This window comes from Oncorhynchus mykiss, chromosome 7 (assembly GCF_057628025.1).
Source record: "Oncorhynchus mykiss isolate SJ-2025 chromosome 7, ASM5762802v1, whole genome shotgun sequence".
Lineage (NCBI taxonomy): Eukaryota > Metazoa > Chordata > Actinopteri > Salmoniformes > Salmonidae > Oncorhynchus > Oncorhynchus mykiss.
The window spans coordinates 48,084,363-48,107,134 of record NC_143028.1 but is presented as its reverse complement, the minus strand read 5'-3'; the positions used below and the strand labels follow the sequence as shown (position 1 = coordinate 48,107,134).

At 41.5% G+C, this 22,772-nt stretch overlaps 2 protein-coding genes and 1 long non-coding RNA gene across 37 annotated transcripts in view; 2 read left to right on the top strand and 1 right to left on the bottom strand.

Annotated features, from left to right (window-relative positions):
- Positions 1-13,158, top strand: part of LOC110527997 (endothelin-converting enzyme 1) — a 29,718-nt gene extending 16,560 nt beyond the window's left edge. For both annotated transcript variants that reach the window (XM_021609749.3, XM_021609748.3), the window contains 16 exons: positions 354-566; positions 753-877; positions 1,097-1,243; positions 1,605-1,670; positions 2,068-2,256; positions 4,190-4,332; positions 7,427-7,541; positions 8,641-8,751; positions 8,850-8,948; positions 9,476-9,553; positions 9,872-9,975; positions 10,305-10,415; positions 10,620-10,687; positions 11,030-11,220; positions 11,752-11,847; positions 12,028-13,158. In XM_021609749.3, coding sequence (XP_021465424.1) covers positions 354-566; positions 753-877; positions 1,097-1,243; positions 1,605-1,670; positions 2,068-2,256; positions 4,190-4,332; positions 7,427-7,541; positions 8,641-8,751; positions 8,850-8,948; positions 9,476-9,553; positions 9,872-9,975; positions 10,305-10,415; positions 10,620-10,687; positions 11,030-11,220; positions 11,752-11,847; positions 12,028-12,204 — 2,033 coding nt within the window. In that variant the 3' untranslated portion in view covers positions 12,205-13,158. The remainder of the gene's footprint in view (positions 1-353; positions 567-752; positions 878-1,096; positions 1,244-1,604; positions 1,671-2,067; positions 2,257-4,189; positions 4,333-7,426; positions 7,542-8,640; positions 8,752-8,849; positions 8,949-9,475; positions 9,554-9,871; positions 9,976-10,304; positions 10,416-10,619; positions 10,688-11,029; positions 11,221-11,751; positions 11,848-12,027) is intronic.
- On the bottom strand, positions 6,846-14,147 carry LOC149982573 (uncharacterized). Its single transcript, XR_016497299.1, has 3 exons — positions 13,881-14,147; positions 10,809-10,896; positions 6,846-7,513 (listed from the first exon to the last, which is right to left on the bottom strand). It is a non-coding gene; the product is annotated as an uncharacterized LOC149982573 (long non-coding RNA).
- LOC110527996 (eukaryotic translation initiation factor 4 gamma 3) overlaps positions 13,653-22,772 on the top strand; it is a 71,728-nt gene continuing 62,608 nt past the window's right edge. For 19 of the 34 annotated variants that reach the window (XM_021609745.3, XM_021609744.3, XM_021609742.3 and 16 more), the window contains exon 1: positions 13,653-14,478. In XM_021609745.3, the coding sequence (XP_021465420.2) occupies positions 14,315-14,478 (164 nt within the window). In that variant the 5' untranslated portion in view covers positions 13,653-14,314. The remainder of the gene's footprint in view (positions 14,479-22,772) is intronic. The other 15 variants (XM_021609746.3, XM_090241201.1, XM_090241202.1 and 12 more) reach the window with 4 other exon arrangements.

The window sequence follows — 22,772 nt, the reverse complement described above, 5'->3', positions numbered from 1 at the left end:
TGCATCAGGACCAGCTGTTGGAACTGTGGGACAATGGCTGACAGTAACCTTGTCTGTGGCACAACCTCTCGAGCCCTTCTCTCTTCAATTTCACTGTTTATTTCTGTAGGAGTTTAGAGAAGGAAAAGTAATTTTTCTTTGAGGTTATATATTTTTTTCAGTAACCCGTTGAAAATAATGATTTCCATCCATGTCGTGACATATTTTGAATTATTTATTGAAGGACCTTGAAATATACTGGCTGTTTAAGAAAATAAATAGTGTTGTCCATGTTGAGGCTGAAGTAGCACAGTGCCTATAAGAGGTATCTGATCGAGTATGTTTAGTTGTCTTGTCCCACTCCCTGTTGGCAGCTCACCCTGGTATGTGTCTGACGGAGCCATGCATTACTGTGGCCAGTGCTGTGATGGGAGCCCTGGACCACTCGGTGGACCCCTGCCATGACTTCTACAATTTTGCCTGTGGGGGATGGGTGAGGAACAACCCCCTCCCTGAGGGAAAGTCCCGCTGGGGTCCCTTCAGCAACCTATGGGAGCGCAACATGGCCGTCATGAAGCACCTGCTGGGTAAGGTTTCTCCTCACGGAGTGGGGTGACCTTAGCTGCCCCTCTCACCCTTAACAGCCTAGAGAAATATAAACAAACAGTTAGCTAGTTCTTATTGGCCCACTGTTCTCTATATTTTTGTTATCCCACTGTAATGTAAGATATGTTTGTTGAAGACTTAACTGTGAAACCTGTTGTGTTTGGCAGAGAACACCACCATGAAGGGGCTGAGCAAGGCTGAGAAAAAGGCCCAGAGGTATTACAAAGCCTGTATGAATGAGACTAAGATTGAGGAGTTAGGGGCTCAGCCTCTACAAGAGCTCATTAATCAGGTGAGTTCGCTCATCAAGAGGCATCCCCATCCAGTCTTCTGCCATAGCGCTATGCACATAGAAGCTATGTTTATGATGTGCTAATAGATGTGTAAAATGTTCTTTATGTTATACATTTAATTACCCTAAATGTATCCAATGCCCTGATATAAAGGATGACCACCTCTCAGGTTTTAAGTGAGCCTCTCTCTGAAGGAGGTCATACATTTTTTCTTTCAGACGGGGGGATGGGCCCTAACCGGCTCCTGGGACAAGAACAATTTCCAGGAGGTTCTACGCACAGTGTCGGCCAACTACCGCTGCTCCCCATTCTTCACTGTGTTTGTCAGCACTGACTCCAAAAGCTCCAACAGCAATATTATCCAGGTGAGAGAAGAGCCAGTGGCCCCAGTGGCTCAAAGGCTCAGTGGCTGTAGGCCCAGTTACTCCCACAGGCCTCCTCACTCCTTTAGCTTTTGATTCTATTTACATTTGTCAGAAATATCATCAAACATCACTTATCCCCAGATCTGCTCAGAGAGGATTGACATATACATTTACATGCTATTTTTAAAAAAAAGATGTGCAGAGGGACATTAGAAATTGTAAGGTTAATCGAAGCTGCAGTATACTGTAGAGTAGATCCTGCAATACTATACTATCAAAGAAAGAGGCTCACTGCTGAGAGTGCTGAAATGTTTTAATGAAGTGTGAGATGGTAGTCATGAACTGTTCCTCGTACCTACAGGTGGATCAATCCGGGCTGGGGCTCCCCTCACGGGATTACTACCTTAACAAAACGGCCAATGCAAAGGTACTGACAGGCGGCCGCACTATGGCACTGTGGTGAATATGCTTAAGGATTGTAGCATGATGACAGACAGGGTAAGGGAGGACATGAAATAGATCAGTGCCTTGATGCAGAGGCCTGATTAAATTAGGAAACTTAACTTTATAAATTTGTACACTATACTGAGAAACGTATCACGCTAGATATGTGTTTCATTAGGAATAGAAAATATCCAAATCGGCAGTACAAACCCTACAGTACCCCACTTGGACAGACCATGTATAAATAATATAGAAAGAATGTATAGCTCAGGGGATAACTCTGTGCCTGTAGTAGTCAGTATTTTCCTAGCGCTGGATGGTGTTTTTAAATTAATTTAACCAACATTTCTCCCCCTGTGCTTCCCACTTGATCTCGGCAGTATCTGAATGCGTACCTAGACTTCCTGGTGGAGTTAGGGGTCCTGTTGGGGGGCTCAGAGGAGACGTCCAGATCGCTGATGCAGGAGATTGTGGACTTTGAGACCACCCTGGCCAACATCACCGTACCCCAGGAGGAGAGAAGGGACGAGGAGCTCATCTACCATAAGATCCAGGCAAAGGATCTGGCGGTCAGTACCCATCTCTCTATTGCTTCAGCTGATCCAAGCATCATGTCAACACCAGATATCCACCTGCAGTATCACTAGATACAAACCTACAGTAGATGACTCCCAGATTGAGATGTGTTAATGAAAGTGCAATTCGCATAGATTGTATTTTGGTTTAACAGTGCTTTCTGCAAGGTCTTTCTTACTGCTTTGTATTCATACCTGCTGATTAAAAAATCTAAATATATATATATATACAGTGCCTTGCGAAAGTATTCGGCCCCCTTGAACTTTGCGACCTTTTGCCACATTTCAGGCTTCAAACATAAAGATATAAAACTGTATTTTTTTGTGAAGAATCAACAACAAGTGGGACACAATCATGAAGTGGAACGACATTTATTGGATATTTCAAACTTTTTTAACAAATCAAAAACTGAAAAATTGGGCGTGCAAAATTATTCAGCCCCTTTACTTTCAGTGCAGCAAACTCTCTCCAGAAGTTCAGTGAGGATCTCTGAATGATCCAATGTTGACCTAAATGACTAATGATGATAAATACAATCCACCTGTGTGTAATCAAGTCTCCGTATAAATACACCTGCACTGTGATAGTCTCAGAGGTCCGTTAAAAGCGCAGAGAGCATCATGAAGAACAAGGAACACACCAGGCAGGTCCGAGATACTGTTGTGAAGAAGTTTAAAGCCGGATTTGGATCCAAAAAGATTTCCCAAGCTTTAAACATCCCAAGGAGCACTGTGCAAGCGATAATATTGAAATGGAAGGAGTATCAGACCACTGCAAATCTACCAAGACCTGGCCGTCCCTCTAAACTTTCAGCTCATACAAGGAGAAGACTGATCAGAGATGCAGCCAAGAGGCCCATGATCACTCTGGATGAACTGCAGAGATCTACAGCTGAGGTGGGAGACTCTGTCCATAGGACAACAATCAGTCGTATATTGCACAAATCTGGCCTTTATGGAAGAGTGGCAAGAAGAAAGCCATTTCTTAAAGATATCCATAAAAAGTGTCGTTTAAAGTTTGCCACAAGCCACCTGGGAGACACACCAAACATGTGGAAGAAGGTGCTCTGGTCAGATGAAACCAAAATTGAACTTTTTGGCAACAATGCAAAACGTTATGTTTGGCGTAAAAGCAACACAGCTCATCACCCTGAACACACCATCACCACTGTCAAACATGGTGGTGGCAGCATCATGGTTTGGGCATGCTTTTCTTCAGCAGGGACAGGGAAGATGGTTAAAATTGATGGGAAGATGGATGGAGCCAAATACAGGACCATTCTGGAAGAAAACCTGATGGAGTCTGCAAAAGACCTGAGACTGGGACGGAGATTTGTCTTCCAACAAGACAATGATCCAAAAGATAAAGCAAAATCTACAATGGAATGGTTCAAAAATAAACATATCCAGGTGTTAGAATGGCCAAGTCAAAGTCCAGACCTGAATCCAATTGAGAATCTGTGGAAAGAACTGAAAACTGCTGTTCACAAATGCTCTCCATCCAACCTCACTGAGCTCGAGCTGTTTTGCAAGGAGGAATGGGAAAAAATTTCAGTCTCTCGATGTGCAAAACTGATAGAGACATACCCCAAGCGACTTACAGCTGTAATCGCAGCAAAAGGTGGCGCTACAAAGTATTAATTTAAGGGGTGCTGAATAATTTTGCACGCCCAATTTTTCAGTTTTTGATTTGTTAAAAAAGTTTGAAATATCCAATAAATGTCGTTCCACTTCATGATTGTGTCCCACTTGTTGTTGATTCTTCACAAAAAAATACAGTTTTATATCTTTATGTTTGAAGCCTGAAATGTGGCAAAAGGTCGCAAAGTTCAAGGGGGCCGAATACTTTTGCAAGGCACTGTATCTGATAGGACAGGTGCACCAGTAGATATGTTGACCGTATCATTGTTTCTTTGTGTTTCTGTAGACCTTGGCTCCTGCGGTGGACTGGATGCCCTATCTCACAGATGTGTTTGCTCCTGTACCCCTCAATGACTCAGAGCCTGTGGTGGTGTACGCCAAGGACTACCTCCAGAAGGTCTCTGACCTCATTGCCAGCACTAACAAGAGGTTAAAACCACTTTCTAGCCCTGCCTTCCACTCATTATTCATATTTGAATGGTGATGGACAGCACTATGTAATTAAGGTAACCATTGGGATGATATGGTTTATGTAAGATTTCATATCGGTCCAGCAGTGATATTATTTGAGCAGCACAGGTGACATTATAAAACATTATGCAAACTGAAGTGGCAAGAAAAAGTATGTAAACCATTTTGGAATTACATGGATTTCTGCATAAATTGGTCATACAATTTGACCTGATCTTCATCTAAGTCAGAACAATAGACACACATAGTGTGCTTAACACTTCTTATGGATAGGGGGCAGCATTTTCATCGTTTGGATGAAAAGCGTGCCCAGAGTAAACTGCCTCCTACTCAGTCATAGATGCTAATATATGCATATTATTAGTAGTATTGGATAGAAAACACTCTGAAGTTTCTAAAACTGTTTGAATGATGTCTGTGAGTATAACAGAACTCATATAGAAGGCAAAAAACCTGAGAAGAAATCTAACCAGGAAGTGGGAAATCTGAGGTTTTTAGGTTTTCAACTCCGCCCTTATTGAATATACAGTGGGAGATGGGTAATCTTGCACTTCCTAAGGCTTCCATTAGATGTCAACAGTCTTTAGAACATTGTTTCAGGCTTCTACTGTGAAGGGGGGCTGAATGAGAGGGGAATGAGTTAGAGGTCTGCCTGCAGCCTCGGTCTCGTGATGCGCGGTCATGACAAAGTTACCTCTCGTTCCATTGCTTTTCTACAGACAAATGAATTCTCCGGTTGGAACATTATTGAACATTTATGATAAAAAACATCCTAAAGATTGATTCTATACATCGTTTGATTTGTTTCTACGAACAGTAATATGACTTTTTGGAATTTTCGTCCGACATTTCCGCTGGACATGCCCGCGCCTCGTGAGTTTCGATTTGTTTACTAAACGTCCTAACAAAAAGAGGAATTTGGACATAAATTATGGACTTTATGGAACAAATCAAACATTTATTGTGGAACTGGGATTCGTGGGAGTGCATTCTGACGAAGATCATCAAAGGTAAGTGAATATTTATATTCATAATACTATTTCGGACTTATGTTGACTCCAACATGGTCGGATATGTGTCATCTGAGTGTCATCTGATGAAGAATATCAAAGGTTAGCGATTCATTTTATCAATATTTCTGCTTTTTGTGACTCCTCTCTTTGCTTGGAAAATCACTGTATGCTTTCTGTGACTAGTTGCTGACCTAACATAATGATATTTTCTGCTTTCGCCGAAAAGCTTTTTTTAAATCGGACACGGTGTTTGGATTAACGAGAATGATATCTTTAAAATGGTTCCTAATACTTGTATGTTTGAGAAAATTGAATTATGAGATTTCTGTTGATTGAATTTGGCGCCCCGCAATTTCATTGGCTGTTGGTTCCGCTAGCGGAACCCCAGTCCTAGACAGGTTTTAAACGAATAACACACCAATTATTGAATTGCTCTTGTCTATATTGAATACATAATTTAAACATTCACAGTGTAGGTTGAAAAAAGTATGTGAACCCTTAGGTGTCACGTTCGTTGAAAGGATCAGACCAAGGCGCAGCGTGGTATGCGTACATTCTCTTAATTAAAAGAATGAACACCGAACAAACTAACAAAATAACAACCGAAACGTGAAGCTATACAATATAGTGGTGACAGGCAACTACACATAGACAAGATCCCACACCAGAAAGTGGGAAAAAGGCCTGCCTAAAATATGATCCCCAATCAGAGACAACGATAAACAGCTGTCTCTGATTGGGAACCATATCATGCCAACATAGATATACAAAAAACCCTAGACCTACAAAAACCCTGGACATACAAAAACCCTAGACATACAAAAAAAACTAGAGTACCCACCCTAGTTACACCCTGAACCAAAATATATAGAAAACAGAGATATCTAAGGTCAGGGCGTGACACTACGCCAATGACTTCTCCAAAAGCTAATTGGAAAGTATCTATAAAAGCCTTGATGTTCATCAGTCCACAGTATGACAAATAGTCTATAAATAAAGAAAGTTCAGCACTGTTGCTACTCTCCCTAGGAGTGGCCGTCCTGCAAAGTTGACTTCAAGAGCACCACGCAGCATGCTCAATGAGGTTAAGGAGAATCCTAGAGTGTCAGCTAAAGACTTACATAAATCTCTGGAACATGCTAACAACTCTGTTGACGAGTCTACGACACGTAAACACTAAACAAGAATGGTGTTAATTGGAGGACACCACGGAAGAAGTGTCAAAAAAAAACATTGCTGCACGTCTGAAGTTTGCAAAAGTGCAGCTGGATGTTCCACAGTGCTACTGTCAAAATATTCTGTGGACATGAAACTACAGTTAAATTGTTTGGAAAGAACACACATATGTGGAGGAAAAAAGGCTCACCAACATCAAAATTATTATTTATTCCCAAGTTTATCAAGACATTTTGCAGGATTATGTAAGGCTATCTGTCCTCAAATTGAAGCTCAACAGAAGTTGGGTGATGCAACAGGACAACGAACCAAAACACAAAAGTAAATCAACAACAGAATAGCTTCAACAGAAGAAAATACGCCTATTGGAGTGGCCCAGTCAGAGTCCTGACCTCAAGAGAGCAGTTCACACCAGATATCCCAAGAATATTGCTGAACTGAAACAGTTTTGTAAAGAGGAATGGTCCAAAATTCCTCCTGACTGCGGTGCAGGTCTGATCCGCAACTACAGAAACGTTTTGTTGAGGTTATTGCTGCCAAAGGAGGGTCAACCAGTTATTAAATCTAAGGGTTCACATACTTTTCCACCCTGCCCTGTGAATGTTCACACGGTGTGTTCAATAAAGACATGAAAACGTGTAATTTTGTGTGTGTTATTAGTATAAACTGTTTGTCTATTATTGTGACCTAGATGAAGATCAGATTGAATTTTATGACTAATTTATGCAGAAATCCAGGTATTTCCAAAGGGTTCACACAATTTTTCTTGCCACTGTACATATATAATATAATATTTTGCTTCCTTTCCTGAAATGTTAATGTGATGAATGATGTAATGAATGAATATACTCCTACCTGTGCAGCATCCTGAACAACTACATGATCATGAAGGTGCTGAGGAAGATGGTGTCCATCCTGGACCAGAAGTTCCAGGATGCTGAGCAGCGCTTCTTTGAAGTCATGTATGGAACCAAGAAGGTGAGAGAGAGAGATGGAGATAATGTCAGTGCTTTAAGCTGGCAGGTAAATAGGCAACAGACCTCAGATAAGAGTACTCAAGGGGACTGACTTTTCCTGCTGCTTCAGTCAACAGAGTTAAGCTATATTTGCTTATAGCACAGATAAAAAATAAATGAGTGGCTGAAACTATGTGACTATAAAGTACACTGTAAACGGAAATTTGCATAGATAGAAGGTATTAAGATGTGCACTTGTCAGTAGCGAACTTAATTAAACAAGGAGCTGATAAGAAAATACTTTAGTAGCTATCACTGTCATCACTAGACACACATTCTATTGACCGGACAGCTTTTTCCCTTAGCTGTCTGCTGCTAACAGCTATCTGCTGTGTTGTGTTGTGCTGTCGGGGTCCCAGCTATCCAAACCCTTATCTGAGCTAGATTTCCGTTGGGGTCACACTATTAAAACATACCAAGTGCTTTCTCGTCCTGTGTGTGCGTGTTTGCAAATGTGTGTGCACAATTCCTGAGACCATCCACACTACACTATTAGCACCCTTCCCTTTCTACCTCTATCACTCCCTCTGTCATTATTTCCCCTTTATCTACACCTATTTGTCTCTTGCTCACCCGTTTCCACTCTGTTGGCCTCTTCCTTTCCCCCTGGCTGCATAGTCTCAGTTTGGATTCTAATATCTATAGTAGGAGAGGGGAAGTTGGGGGGCGAGGGGAGTGTTCTGTCATTGCCAATCTCTGAGAATCTCACAAAAACAACAGTCATCCCTTTTAGAGGGCTATGTGCTGTCTCCCTACACACTCTGATAAAGGCCTGGCTTCGCCTTGAGGTAAAGGATTCCAAGGAAAGATTGTTTGCTTCATTTGCAAAACCAACACTACTACTTCATGCTTGAGGGGCATTATAAAATCTAATACAGTTAAAGACTGATGCTGTGTTAGGATCATGCAGTGTTTTCAAGTATTTGTATATACTTTGTATAGTCTGAGAGACAGTTCTATCTTGTGTGTTTAGGCGATGTCAGTGTTTTTGTGTGTAGGTGGTGTAATTGTTTCCGGTAGTGTGGTGTCATAGTTCTCATGTGTTCAGTGTGATGTTTCAGAGCTGCACTCCACGCTGGAAGCTGTGCGTCAGCGACACGGACAGTGCCCTCGGCTTTGCTCTCGGGGCCATGTTTGTCAAAGCCACCTTTGACGAGGACAGCAAGGCCATTGTAAGTGTTTCAAGGTATCACCCACTCACACACTACCTCCACTGTGAGCTGCCCCTGGGTGAGATTCTGACATGCCTTTCCTTTTCCCTGTCTGTCAGGCAGAGGATATGGTCTCTGAGATCAAATGGGCATTTGAGGATAGTCTGAAGTATGTGGGCTGGATGGACCAGGAGACCAAAAAGGCAGCCAAAGAGAAGGTGGGCGAGACAAGTTGCTTTGAATAACTGCCAGAAATATGTTTTCCACTGTTAGAGTGAAGGAATTGTCATTACACTGACCTTCAAACTATGGAAATGTTTCTTGCCTCATAATTAACATGCTGTGTCTGTTACAGCTATAGCATTTCAATTGTATTCCATAAGAGATTGCCCGGCAGGACACATAAAGCATTGTCCACAAAAAAAGAAAAAAAGAACACCCTTGCCTTGTTTGCACTAACACTTGTCTTTTCCTGCCAGCACTGACTTTGCTGATAGCTACTTTTATCAAGGAAAAGTGTACTTACTATGACTGTGATATGTGGTTGTCTCACCTAGCTATCTTAAGATGGATGCACTAACTGTAAGTTGCTCTGGATAAGATTGTCTGCTAAATGACTCAAATGTAAATGTAATAGTCCTTTTTGGTATAATGGTCATGTTTAGCGTAAGGCTCGTGAAACAAACTCTACAGTGCCATCTGGTGTTAGCATCTGTCTCAATTCACCTCATCTGCTCTGTTATAGGCTGATGCCATTTACAACATGGTTGGATATCCAAAATTCATCATGGACCCCAAGGAACTTGACAAAGTGTTCAATGATGTAGGTAAATATGTAATTAAAATAAATATGCATACTTCTGTTTTATGAAGTTGTCCATGTCATATCATAAGTTGATAAAAAATACACAACTCTTTGTTGTCTTACTGTAACCCTAGTATTGAGGAGGGTTGTCAATCTTGTTAGATATTGCTGCAGTTGGACCTAGAAGCACAAGCATTTTGCTACACTCGCAATAACATCTGCTAACCATGTGTATGTGACCAATAGAAATTGATTTGCTCTTACAGTATCTCTTGTTTGCATTGCTTGTGTGTAAACCTCTTTCTCTCTCTAACCTGATTCCTCTCTCTTTCTCAGTTTGAGGTGGGGTCTGACCTGTATTTCCAAAATGTCATGCAGTACTACAACTTCTCTGCCAGAGTGACTGCGGACCAGCTGAGGAAAACCCCCAACAGAGACCAGTGAGTGTCTATAACCCAGCCCTCACCCTCCTGTTGCTCGCCTCTCCAGAGAGGAGGTCAAATGCTCTGACAGGGACACATTCCCATTCTGGCTCTAAGGAATACTGCTGGCATCCAGAAACGTTCCCCGGGAACCAATATCCCTCAGCTGTACTGATCCTTTTCTCTCACTACATAGCCGAGTAGCTCAGGGTTCTCATTCTTTCACACTGATCTGAAGTCAACAGCCTAGCGAAGGGGATAGGGGAGAGTCAAATACTGGTTTTTACCACCCTGATCTCAGACTTTTGTGCTCAGTTGGTGTTATATCCTATGTCTTGCATACACAGGTGGAGCATGACCCCTCCTACGGTGAATGCATACTACAATCCCACCAAGAATGAGATGGTGCTCCCAGCAGGAATCCTCCAAGCTCCTTTTTACAGCCGCTCTTGGCCAAAGTAGGTCCCTCTTCCCTCTTCAGCCTATACAGTTCCCTAATACGTCCCCATTTCAGGCACAAATACAGGTACACCACATGTGCACGCCATACTTCATCAATTGTATACAGTATGTGTGTCTCCTTGAGTGTCTTCACATAGCCAAGAATTTAATTGCAAGTTAATGCTTTTATTTACTTGAAAGGATTTTGAATCTATTTCCAGGGCCCTGAACTTTGGGGGAATTGGTGTAGTTATGGGACATGAGTTGACACACGCTTTTGATGACCAAGGTAAGATCTTTTATTTTAATACAAGTTGTATTGTCTTAATTCTTATTACTTTATATGGGAAATAAGAAGTTTTGCTACAAACTAAAATACTATTTTTTTTAAATAAAGGCTGTATACTTACATGGCAGGGGAGACACTTTGATTACAGGGCGAGCTGACCCCTGCAAATTCACCAGAATCTCGACTGCATAATCTTGTCTGCCCTTTCTCTTAAAAAAAAGAATGAAAAAATATTATAGTCTGTTGTAAACATCCCACCAAAAAACATCCCACCGAACGTGATACATTACGATATTAAATGAGTAATCTAGTTCTACGGCATATTTTTATTTTATGTTAAAGGGAGGGAGTACGACAAGGATGGGAACCTCCGCTCCTGGTGGAAAAACTCGTCTGTGGAGGCCTTTAAGAAGCAGACCCAGTGTATGGTGGAGCAGTACAGTAACTACAGCATCAACAAAGAACCCCTCAATGGAAAACACACCCTGGGAGAGAACATAGCTGACAATGGTGGACTGAAGGCTGCCTACAAGGTGTGTATGATAGAGAGGTGTTGTTAGGGTGGGATAGAAGAAAGTAGAGTTGACAATATGAAGAGCAAGAGCAATTCAACTTATACACACACGTACTGTAAATGTGCAGACATTTCGGAATCATCAATGTGAGATGCAGTATTTGGAAGGTCAGAACTATGACACACGTTTCATGTTTTCTTGTTCACTTGATTGGGTCATTGTGGGTCGCGTCTTTACTCTGTGGTGGAAAAAACGGGGTTGCCTACATCACAGCAAAGCCTGGAAATGCAACAGGTGGCTTGGTCAGCCTCAGAGCGAGCTCTCAAACATTCTTTCCGTCAACTGAAAGTCATAGGTTATGGAGCAGATGAGCCAATCATATGGCAGAAAGGGGGACCTGCATGAGCGCTGTCTGTTAGTGAGGACTGAGGAGGAAATAAAGCTGAGGGCGAGCAGAAAGTCTCTACAGTTTTTTTTCTCATACTGTTCTCTATGGCGAGAGGAGGATAATGCATGCTGTCAGTAATATGACCCTTGTCTGCTTTGAAGGCTTATATGAACTGGATTGCAAAGAATGGAGAGGAGGCCACCCTGCCTGCCCTGGGGATGACCAATCATCAATTATTTTTTGTTGGATTTGCCCAGGTTTGTGCCACTTAAAGTATATCCATGTCTGTGGCAAATTTAGTAATGCATTCTCTAGCATGCCTACCTTAAACAGTGTTATGTATTAATTATAATGACCTATTACATTGATAATGTAAATTAAGGACTTTTCACTCTGAAATGCTTAATATGTGTGTCTGTGCATCCTGCTATATGTAGGTATGGTGCTCAGTTCGGACTCCGGAAAGCTCGCATGAGGGCGTCATCACAGATCCACACAGTCCATCAAGATTTCGAGTTATTGGCACCATCTCCAATTCCCATGAGTTCTCTGAGCACTTTGGCTGCAAGGCAGATTCCCCCATGAACCCTAAACACAAGTGTGAGCTTTGGTGATGCTTTGCTACCCATTTGTCGGTACGGCAGGTGGCAAAATGGGCATTGGGGATTTGGAGCAAAATAGAGGCAAAGTCTCTAAGGAAGGAGAGCATTTGTCTTGATACCACTAAAAATCCATCTGTTTTACCCACTTTACCCTTCTCAGGGTCTTTATGAGGGCTGTAGGTTGAACCAGCACCAACTCTCTTCATAAAGACAATTTGTTTTAGAAAGCTGCCTTTTCTCCCAATTAAACTCTATGAAAATGTGCCTTTATGTTTATATAAAGGAGGAACAATTTTAACACTGGAAACCGAAGAAATTGTTATAAAAAAGGGAAAACTAATGGAACTTCTCTCAATCAGGTTTTATGTGGAGTTGTCATATGCCTTATTTTTCAACAGGAAGTGATATTTATTTTCTGTCGGTTTCTTTTTTAACTGTTACAATTTGTATCTGATCAATCCACCTCCATATGTTGTCTTCACTTATTGTATATTTTTAGACTGCAAAAGAATGACGAGTTGCAATTACTGGATTTGGACTGAAACAATATAATCCAGAGGAAACCGTCAATCATATCTAGAATACAAGTCAAGTAGATTGTAAAAGTCATATTTTATTATTGCCCATGATTGACCCGATTCAATAAGCTATGTGTATGTAATTTCTGCATCAACAAACCTAACACAACATCATCATTTGTGTAAAGTCTGATTGCTTAATGTCTCCAGTTTATACAGTAGTGATGTTGTAAAGAAGTGATACTCCGAATTGCTGATTGCCTGATATGATAAGGGACATATTATTTGAATAGTTTTCAATCAGAGAATTCCTGAAACTTGTGAAGGATGTATTGACCATCGAACAAGTCACATAACAAAGTGTTTTCGCATTCTGGAGCTGCTCATGCATGACAAGGCTTTTGTGTCATAAAACTATTTTTCTAATCTAATAAAAATATTGTCAGCATTCTTTTGTATGCCCATCTTTTTCTTTGACTCGTCTGATGCTTCAAAGGGACTTTTTATAGTTGTTGATTCCAAAACAAATAAAAACTATCCATATATCAACACAAAAAAAAATTCTGTCTTTTTACTTAGAAAGAAAAAAGTACGTAAATTGATGGTTATTAACGACAGATGTCGCTGCACACAAACAATGCAGTACTGAGTACAGGACAATCCACCAGAAAGTTTTGACTTCACGGTCTTTGAATGTAAATACATCATTTTCATTATGTGTACATATTACAGTACCTGAACCTGATTACATTTGTATACATTATTGAGCGGTTCTTGAGAACGACCCCATAAACGTAGCATTGGTCGGCAGGTAGACTAGTTGTTAGAGCGTTGGGCCAGTAACCGAAAGGTTGCTGGATCGAATATCCGGGCTGTCGTTCTGCCCCTGAACCCACTGTTCCCCGGTAGGCCGTCATTGTAAATAAGAATTTGTTCTTAACCGACTTGCCTCGTTACTAAAATGATTTATTTTACACACACACTTCAAGACAGACACTGCAGTTAAAATAATAAATACCATGCATTCTTTAAAAATAGCACCAAGCATAGTTATTTATTAGAACAAGAATAATGCAGTGCTCATCAGTATAGTAGACTAGATGATTTTTGGCCACATGGATGCAACAAATTAAGCGTCATTTTCGATCGCTCTAGGTAAGCCGAACATACCCGTAATTGGACGAGAATTGTCGAATCGTCTGTCCTGCCGGACTGGAAGTGGCCACAACGCCATGTTAACGAAGTCTCTCATCTCCGTGGAAAAATGATTAGCTAGCTATAGAAAAATCAGTTGTTGATAACAAATGTTAAATTATCGAAGGAGGAAAGACACCGGTGACAGTGCTCGGAAGAACTGAACCGGATCTGCAGAGGTCCTGGACGGGCAAGGGAGGCAAACCTCCCACCGTCCCCATGAATAACACCATAGACCCGAACAGCGACTTTCCATGAAAAAAAGCTTTTCTGCGTTGCTAATAGCTAGCCCTGTCGGGAAAAGGATTTGCGGCCTGCTTCAATAATATCAAACGCTTGCTAGCTATATTTATGCAAGCTAGATATATTTTGTATCAGTATTTATTAGTGTATTGTTTTGTTTTTTTGCAATGAGTTTGCCGACGAAAATAGTCCAAAAACCCGCCACTGTCGCAGTAAGTGGACCTGGAACTGTCCCGTCTCCGTCGAGCCAACTGCGGGCTACCCTGACCTCCGTGTCTTTACCACCGGGAGCCCCAGGTGCTCCTCAGTCGAACGCCGTGCCGCCACCTCAGTATCCTTCATCGGCAAGAATGCCCCTGGCGTCTCTTGGTCAGGTATTCGGGGGAAACACATTTAGGTATCTAGCTAGTAACGTTATTGGTTGGGTTATTGGCTAGTAACGTTATTGGCAGGAGGGAACAATTAGCTAGCTAGGTAGTTGGCTAATGTTAGCTAGTTAACAGATTAGTAGCTTGTTGACTAACGTTACTTGCTAAACTAGCTAGGCAACGTAGCTAAACTGCACATAATTGATTTTGATGCATTTTGTTGGCCAATTGCAATGTAATTTGAACGTGTGCATATGTGGATCAGAAACTGCTGGCTAACTAACATCACACTCAATTTGACGAGGTGGCGTAGGCTCAACTAACTGCTAGAGGGCCACCGGCTTTGTTTCGTTTACCGGCGGTAGCTAGCTAGCCAGCCACTTTCATATTAGAGAGGTAGGTTCATTTGCAACTGAAAACACGTAGCAGCGGCTAACTAATCCGCTAGCCTATTGGCTAACTATAGTATTGGGGGCAGTCTTTGTGAGAGATGAATGTTTTGGGTGGACCAGCTAACCAAATGTAGCCATCACCCTAAAACTGTAACATGAGTTATTCTTGCTAGCAAGAATGAGTGAATGTTAGCTAGTAGTAAGTTACATGGGCCTAGGATCCCCTCCCCGGTTTCCATAGAAGGGATACTAACACCGGTTGTTATTTATCTATGTAGGAGGTAGTTGCACCGGGTAGTAGATGACAGCCGGTGCAACACCGGTATGCCCATCTTGACAGGGGAGTGTCGCCAGGCATATGGTTGTTGGTAGCAATGTATGCTACGTTACTGTAGCACGGTAGTACTAGTGTAACGAGTCTGATCCAGTTTCCTTTATACCTATTTTATTTGTAGGAAGGGATATGTTTAATTGTGCATATTTCATGGTTGTATGAATTATATTCAGTAAGCCCAGCTAGCTATTTAAAATCACTGCGTACTGAGACTCGTGGCTTTTGGATTCTTTTGACAGCTACCTTTCTGTCCAGTTTGCGTAGCTTCAACATAATGTGGCATGATTCAAATATAATTTTTGTAAACAAATGGATCAAGAACATTTCCCTCACTTCAGAAACCCTTGGTCCCTGTCAACACTTTTGATCCCAGTGGAATTATTCTTCCAAATATGACCTCCTAAAAACAATTCCTTACTTGATCTTCACGGACTTTGTGAATATCAACTTTGAGTCCTAATCCATTTGAGATGGATACTTGCTAATGGTCATTTTTTTAAGTTAGCATCTATCCTAGTGGCTTTTTATGATTGAAATCATAAGATGTTTTAATCTAATGTCCAGTCATAATGGAAGTATTGTGTACAGAGTGCACATGCTGCTGTTTTGTGGTTGTTATTCATGCTAATCTGTGAAGTCGTACTGTCACCTCCTGTTTTATTTATGGAGGTGGTTTGAGGATTGGGTTGAATTAGCTTCCTGCTTCTGCCCATAACAGTGATGGTGTTCTTCAGTCCAGGATTTCTGTGGTATCCAGGGTGTTCCAAGGATCTTAATTAGTGTATCACCGCTTCATTCACATTGTAGGATGTTGGATTTACAAGCTCTGTTCAATGGTGCTCTGTGTCTCAGCGATCTCTGCATTGCTTGTTGTCTAGATTCATATTCATTAGTCTTTCATCTTGGTCAACTGTGTCTCCTTCATGCCCCGGGGCGCTCAGGTGGGACTGTTCCACAGTCTGATAATGGAAGATTCTTCAGGCCTTTTGCAGCTTTCATTTCTATATTTCAATTTTATACTATATTTGTTTGTATGTCAACTGGGTACCTAACAGGTTCCATAACTTAATTCTGCCATATAACCACCACTTAGGCATTATTGTTATAGGTTGAGCAAAGAAAAGTTTAGGCTACAACTGCGAGGTGACAGATAAGATGCATCAAACTATGCAGATTCCTCTCTGTCTATAGAAAAACAATGTCATTAAACTCACTGACCCTCCTGGTGTCTGCCCCTCTGCCTCCCTGAGGTCAAGAGTGTGGGAACATGTTATTCTCTGTCTGCCCTCTGCTCCCAATGGAAGGGATTTGTGTGTGTGTGTGTGTGTGTAGGCTGAGATGGTGGGTAGGCGGGGCTAGTTGCTACTCCTGTTTGCAAGAGAGAAACCCGGTGCATGCGGCTACTGCTGCACTCCCCAGACAATGGCAGTGCTGCTTAGCATTCAGCACGAGAGGCCAAGGCGGCGCTTCCCACCGTCTGACAACAAAGACCCAGGTCAGCCTACAGTAGTGCCCTTATAAAAATCTGCGGTGTGGACTCAATCACAGAATCTAGACATTCAGACATAATTCAACAATATAAAATGCAGAAAATGCATTAATTTGTCAAAGTTAAACATAAGACATTAACAAAATGCATCAGTGATTCGTATTTTCCTGCAATTTTCTGAAACGGAACATGAGTGTGTGTGGTATGTATGTGTACACTTTAGCGATGATGGTAATGATGATCATCTTCTGGTCGAGATGGAAAGGCTTTCTCAATTAATTGTTATCTACAAAGTAGCCTATGCCTACCTGGTAGAATGATATCAATTTGTTTTGCAAACTCTGCAGTCATATGAGCTCTATAGAAATATTGCTAACCTAACAATGGTCTCTGGCTGGTGCCCAAAATCAAAATGTCTTAGCATTTTTCCCCGGACATGAAGTGGTTGAAGTGTTGTTGCGGACTTAGAACATTGAATTTAGTTGTTTTTCTATTAAAATAAAGTGTGATTTTTGAGAGCAATTACCTAGGTGAACAGAAACCAAGTAAACAGAATTTGGGGTAAAAACAGATTCCGGCAAAAAGTAAAACCGATTTTTATAGTGCCCTACTACAGCAGCCCTGGCTGGGCCGGGAACTAAAGGCCTCACTCACTCTTTATTTTTTCTTTCTCTTTCTACCATCATCACTTAATTCTTGTCTTTCACTTTAATTTTCTAGCATTATTTTGTCATGCTTATTTTTGATAGTTTCTTATCATGAGCAAATTAACTTGTTAAAGTGAATGAATGGGACATTATGGGTGTGTTCCACTAATTAGAAACAGCATGGAACCGCGAGGTTATTGTTCAGTGCAGCCTTTGATGTTATTGATCGTAAGTTGTTATTGAAGAAACTCACTTGCTATGACATCACATGGTTGGAGTTATTTATCCAATATAACCCCGAGAGTGTTCTTCAATGGAAGCTTCTCTAATTAAACAATAAGGCCCGAGGGTATGCAGTATATGACCAACATACCACTGCTAAGGGCTGTTCTTAAGTACGACACAACGCTGAGTGCCTGGACATAGTCCTTAGCCGTGATATATTGGCCATATATCACAAACCTCTGAGGTGCCTTATTCCTATTATAAACTGGTTACAAACGTAATCAGAGCAGTAACAATACATTTTTTGTCATACCCGTTGTATACAGTCTGATATAAAACCGCATTAAAGCCGGTGTCTATTCCACAAGTTACCACCGGCTAAATCTATGACGTTAAAATTGACTCTGTTCCATCTGACTGTGCAATCCACTGTCTCATCAGCCCAGCCACTTCATGAACTTGATCTCCACTATAAAAAGCATTTAGACATTATCTCACATTTCTTTCAGACTAACTATTTAGTTTTCAACAGTGGAGATTTGTGTAAATCTTTCTGTTTCTCCGACATTTGCGACATTGTTTTAATATTCAAATTCGATCCAGATATCCCATAGTAATTAATGTGTCAGGATGAGACAGGGAGGCAGCTTTTCTCAGCCAGTCGAAAATCATGAATCGGTGTAATTTTTATGGATATATACAAAGAACCTATCAATAGAAAACGGGTCAAACAAAACTAAGTGCAACTAGTTTTCTGTCTTTCAACTCAAATTTTATTAGTCACATGTGCCGAATACAACCAGTAGACCTTACAGTGAAATTCTTACTAACCAACAATGCAGTTAAAAAAAGAAATACGTATAAGAGAAAAGTAACAAGTAATTAAAGAGCAGCAGTAAAGTAACAATAGCAAGACTATATACAGGGGGGTACCGATACAATGTGCGGGGGCACTGGTTAGTTGAGGTAGTATGTACATGTAGGTAGAGTTATTAAAGTGACTATACATACGTGACAACAGAGAGTAGCAGTAGTGTGAAGAGGGGGGGGGGGGGGGGGGTGCAAATAGTATGGGTAGCCATTTGATTAGATGTTCAGGAGGCTTATGGCTTGGGGGTAGAAGCTGTTTAGAAGCCTCTTGGACCTAGACTTGGCGCTCCGGTACCGCTTGCCGTGCAGTAGCAGAGAGAACAGTCTATGACTAGGGTGGCTGGAGTCTGACAATTTTTAGGGCCTTCCCCTGACACCGCTTGGTATTGAGGTCCTGGATGGCAGGAAGCTTGGCCACGGTGATGTACTGGGCCGTTCGCACTACCCTCTGTAGTGCCTTACGGTCGGAGGCTGAGCAGTTGCCATGCCAGGCAGTGATACAACCAGTCAGGATGCTCTCGATGGTGCATCTGTAGAACGTTTTGCAGATCTGAGGACCATTACCAAATCTTTTCAGTCTCCTGAGGGGGAATAGGTTTCCAGCTTCAGTTTGAAGTGATTGTGTTAGCTGTGTTATTGGCTAGCTCCTCTGAACACGTGTCCTGACGAGAGAGCACATTTTCTACGCCAGGTGAAATCGCAAATCATTATCTCATTGTTATGGATGTATCCAAATGTCACTAGAAAACAGCTTAAACAAACGCAAATGCAGCTACTTTGCTGTTATTCTGGCTGCACTGTTTGAAGTGACTTAAGTTAGTTGTAGTTGGCTAGCTAGCAAGCAAGGGATAAGAATGTTGCCAGCCAGTATGGCAATGGAACATTTAGAATGAACTGCTGGGTCGCGTCCATAGATGCAGAACTGGGTCGTGTCTCTCGCAACCAAACCAATAGAACAAACAACCAGCTGGCTTGGGTAGCAACCCTAGATTTGTGTCGGGTCTATATCTTGTGGAAGGATGAAATATTATGAATAAATTCATCAAAATGTTTAATAAAAATATTGAAATATGCTGGTAACCCGTTATATAAAAGTATAATGCCCTCGAAGCTGGTGTTTGGAGGATATATTGGCATGGTTTGAGGGTCCGAGACAAACAACACCCGTGCCAATATATCCTCCAAACGCCGCTTCGAGGGCATTATCACTTAAATGTGTGCAGTGTCCCTCAGGGCGGCAACTCTTCTCTATGTTGGTTTGCCACTGGTCTTAAACGACGCTAGAATGACTATGTATGTGGATATGTCCACACTGTACGTCAACACTCAAAGCCAGTGAACTCACTCTAAATAAGGAGTTAGTCAGTATCAGAATGGGTGATTTAATAATAAACTGGTCTTAAATACAGTACATTAAACATTTTAAGCGTTGTATTTGATTCAAAAACATTCTCAGACCTAAACCGCAACTGGAATTTTGCATAGAAAATCTTTGCCTGTGTGTGTAGGCTTCCTCCCCCTCCCTCCTAGGCATGCACAGTATACTGTAGCTACAGGCGTGATTCAGAAATTAGATTTCTGAGATTTTTTTTATTAGAGAAGAATGGATTCACTTTTTCAATGCTAGTTAAGGATACTATAGCTATCACGTTTCATGTTGGATTTATTAACTACAAAAATGTAAGATGTGTTTTTATTTTAAATTCTCTTGCCGCTCTGCACACTCAAGCTTGTTCGCTAGCTGCATTATGTGTAATGTAATGGAACTTAGAATCATGATCAAGGGCTAGCACTGGTCCAACATTAGTTCAGCCAAATCTCTGAAGTTCAAAAACATTCAAAGTTCCTTCATAGAATCCACTCCTCCATAGGTATCATTCTGTGGGCCTAGTTCAGATAACGTCATAACAACATGTCCAGCCCTCTCCTCACCTGCAAAATTTCAGTCGCACCCTACACTGCACTGCACTTGTCTGTCCAATGCATGTATATTGCTTTGCCCCCTCCAAAGCAAGCTGTACAAGCCATTGGTGAAGTAATTTATTGTTGTGCTAAATAAAAATTCAGAGGTTTAAAAAGGACAAGAAAGGAACTTAATAAACCGTTACTTTTTTGTTAGAACCGATTCAAAACTTTATTTTGCTGGTCGGAACAATGGAACAGAACCCCCAAAAATATGATTCTATTCAGAACAAAACAATGGGAAAAGAATCTTGGTTCCAACCCCTGGAACTAACATCAACAACATGCATAACCATTTTTTTCCTGGTTGGATGTTTTTATGAGAAATATTACTGTGATGAAAATTCCAGATTGTCTGCATAATCAAATAACATTCAGCTCAGACACCCATACATACCCCACAAGACATGTCACCAGGGGTCTCTTCAGTCCACAAGTCCAAAACGAATTCACGGCAGCGCACATTATTATACAGAGCCATGATTGTGTGTAACTCCCATCTCCAATTACTCAAGCAAACAGCAAAATTACCTTTTAAAAAACAGATTAAACAATATATCATGGAGTGGTGGGGACTGTGAGGGGACAAACACAGAGTGGAGTACCCTCTAACACACACCATTTTTTTGTAGTATTGTTTGTGTAATTCTTTCATTGTTTGTATATCGCTGTTTTAAATTTGTGTGACTGTCCTTGTATATCAGTGCTTTCTTACTTGTCTTGTTTTTGTGTGGACCCCAGGAAGAGTAGCTTCTGCAAATGCTAATAGGGATCCAAATAAAGCATAATAGTCACGTAGGGCCATATATCAGCCGTTAGAGTTTAGGACAGGTGCGTCGCGTATTCATGTTGAAATGTTCTCATAAGCCCACTCACTGTTGTAGATAAAATAAACTGCTGAGTAGTTCTGAGCTAGCATTCAGATGGCTCAGGTCTAGCCTATGCCTTGCAGGCTGGGAGTGTCTCACTCCTCAACCCCCTTTTCTAGGTTTTCAAGCTGATTCTTGTACATAAATATTTTTTAATTTACAGACGAGAGACCTAGTGCTATTTTGCACTGTGAATGTTAGATTATATTCTGGCTATTAGTTTATAGGTATGCCAGAGTGCAGTCATTTGAACCCCAACATTTAGCCTCGAGAATAATTTTGCAGTGCTTTCAGGCGTCCTCAACTTCTTCTGTATGTTATGGAGGGATAGGGTCCTCGCACTGATTTAAAAGCCTATGGTACTCTTTGATGGCTGTTACTAAAGATAGATGTTTTATTAAATTTATAGTCAACTGTACATTTTCTCAAGAATCTTGCTCCAAGATCTGCTAAAGGGGTCTGAATAAGCAATGTCAGTTGTAGGCCAACTGTAGTGAGAGAGCAGTCCCAGGCCACAGCAGGCTGCATCTTAAACCCTGTGTTTATTCAGTGCTCTGAGAGCCTGGTCTGGTGGGGCAGCAGAGTGGAGTACAGTGAAGGGGTGGTTTTGTGTCTGCACCATCTGGGCTACAGTCACATCCTGTGACTCCGCTCTGAACCAGCTGCACTCAGCCTCGTACGCTATAGCTCCAGGCTGCTACAACTAATGGGCAGACTGGGAGGGAGCCTCAGGTTTAGTCACTGTGCTAATAGACGGGTAGAGAAGACTGTAGTAAGGCACTAAACCATAATTGCTCCAGGGTCACTGTTGATAATGGCAGATCCTGCCACTCTCCGAGAGGGTGTCTCTGAGGTAGTTGGGTGGAATTTTTTTGTTAAATAGTTTTCAAAAGATATCTGGATTCACCTATCGGATACGATTAAATGCATAGGAATGGAACGGACAAATCATTGACTTGACTGGGGATAGAGATTTCTGCCAACATTTTGTCTGGAATTTGGGTTCTTACAGCAACACTTTTTTAGTTTGTCATTTGTTTTGTGGTGGAGTCAAGACAGCAGAAAATCCTATTTGACTTACTAACTCTGAACTACTCCTTCTCACTTTCTCTTGTTCTATCAGCACCTCTATCTCTGTCTCTTTCCCTCATGCCCCCCCGCAACTTTTCAGGGAAGCTAGAAACCAATATACACAGGCAGTTAGAAAAGCCAAGGCTAGCTTTTTCAAGCAGTAATTTGCTTCCTGCAACACAAACTCAAAAAAGTTCTGGGACACTGTAAAGTCCATGGAGAATAAGAACACCTCCTCCCAGCTGCCCACTGCACTAAGGATAGAAAACACTGTCACCACTGATAAATCCACTATAATTGAGAATTTCAATAAGCATTTTTCTACGGCTGGCCATGCTTTCCACCTGGCTACCCCTACCCCGGTCAACAGCACTACACCCCCCACAGCAACTCGCCCA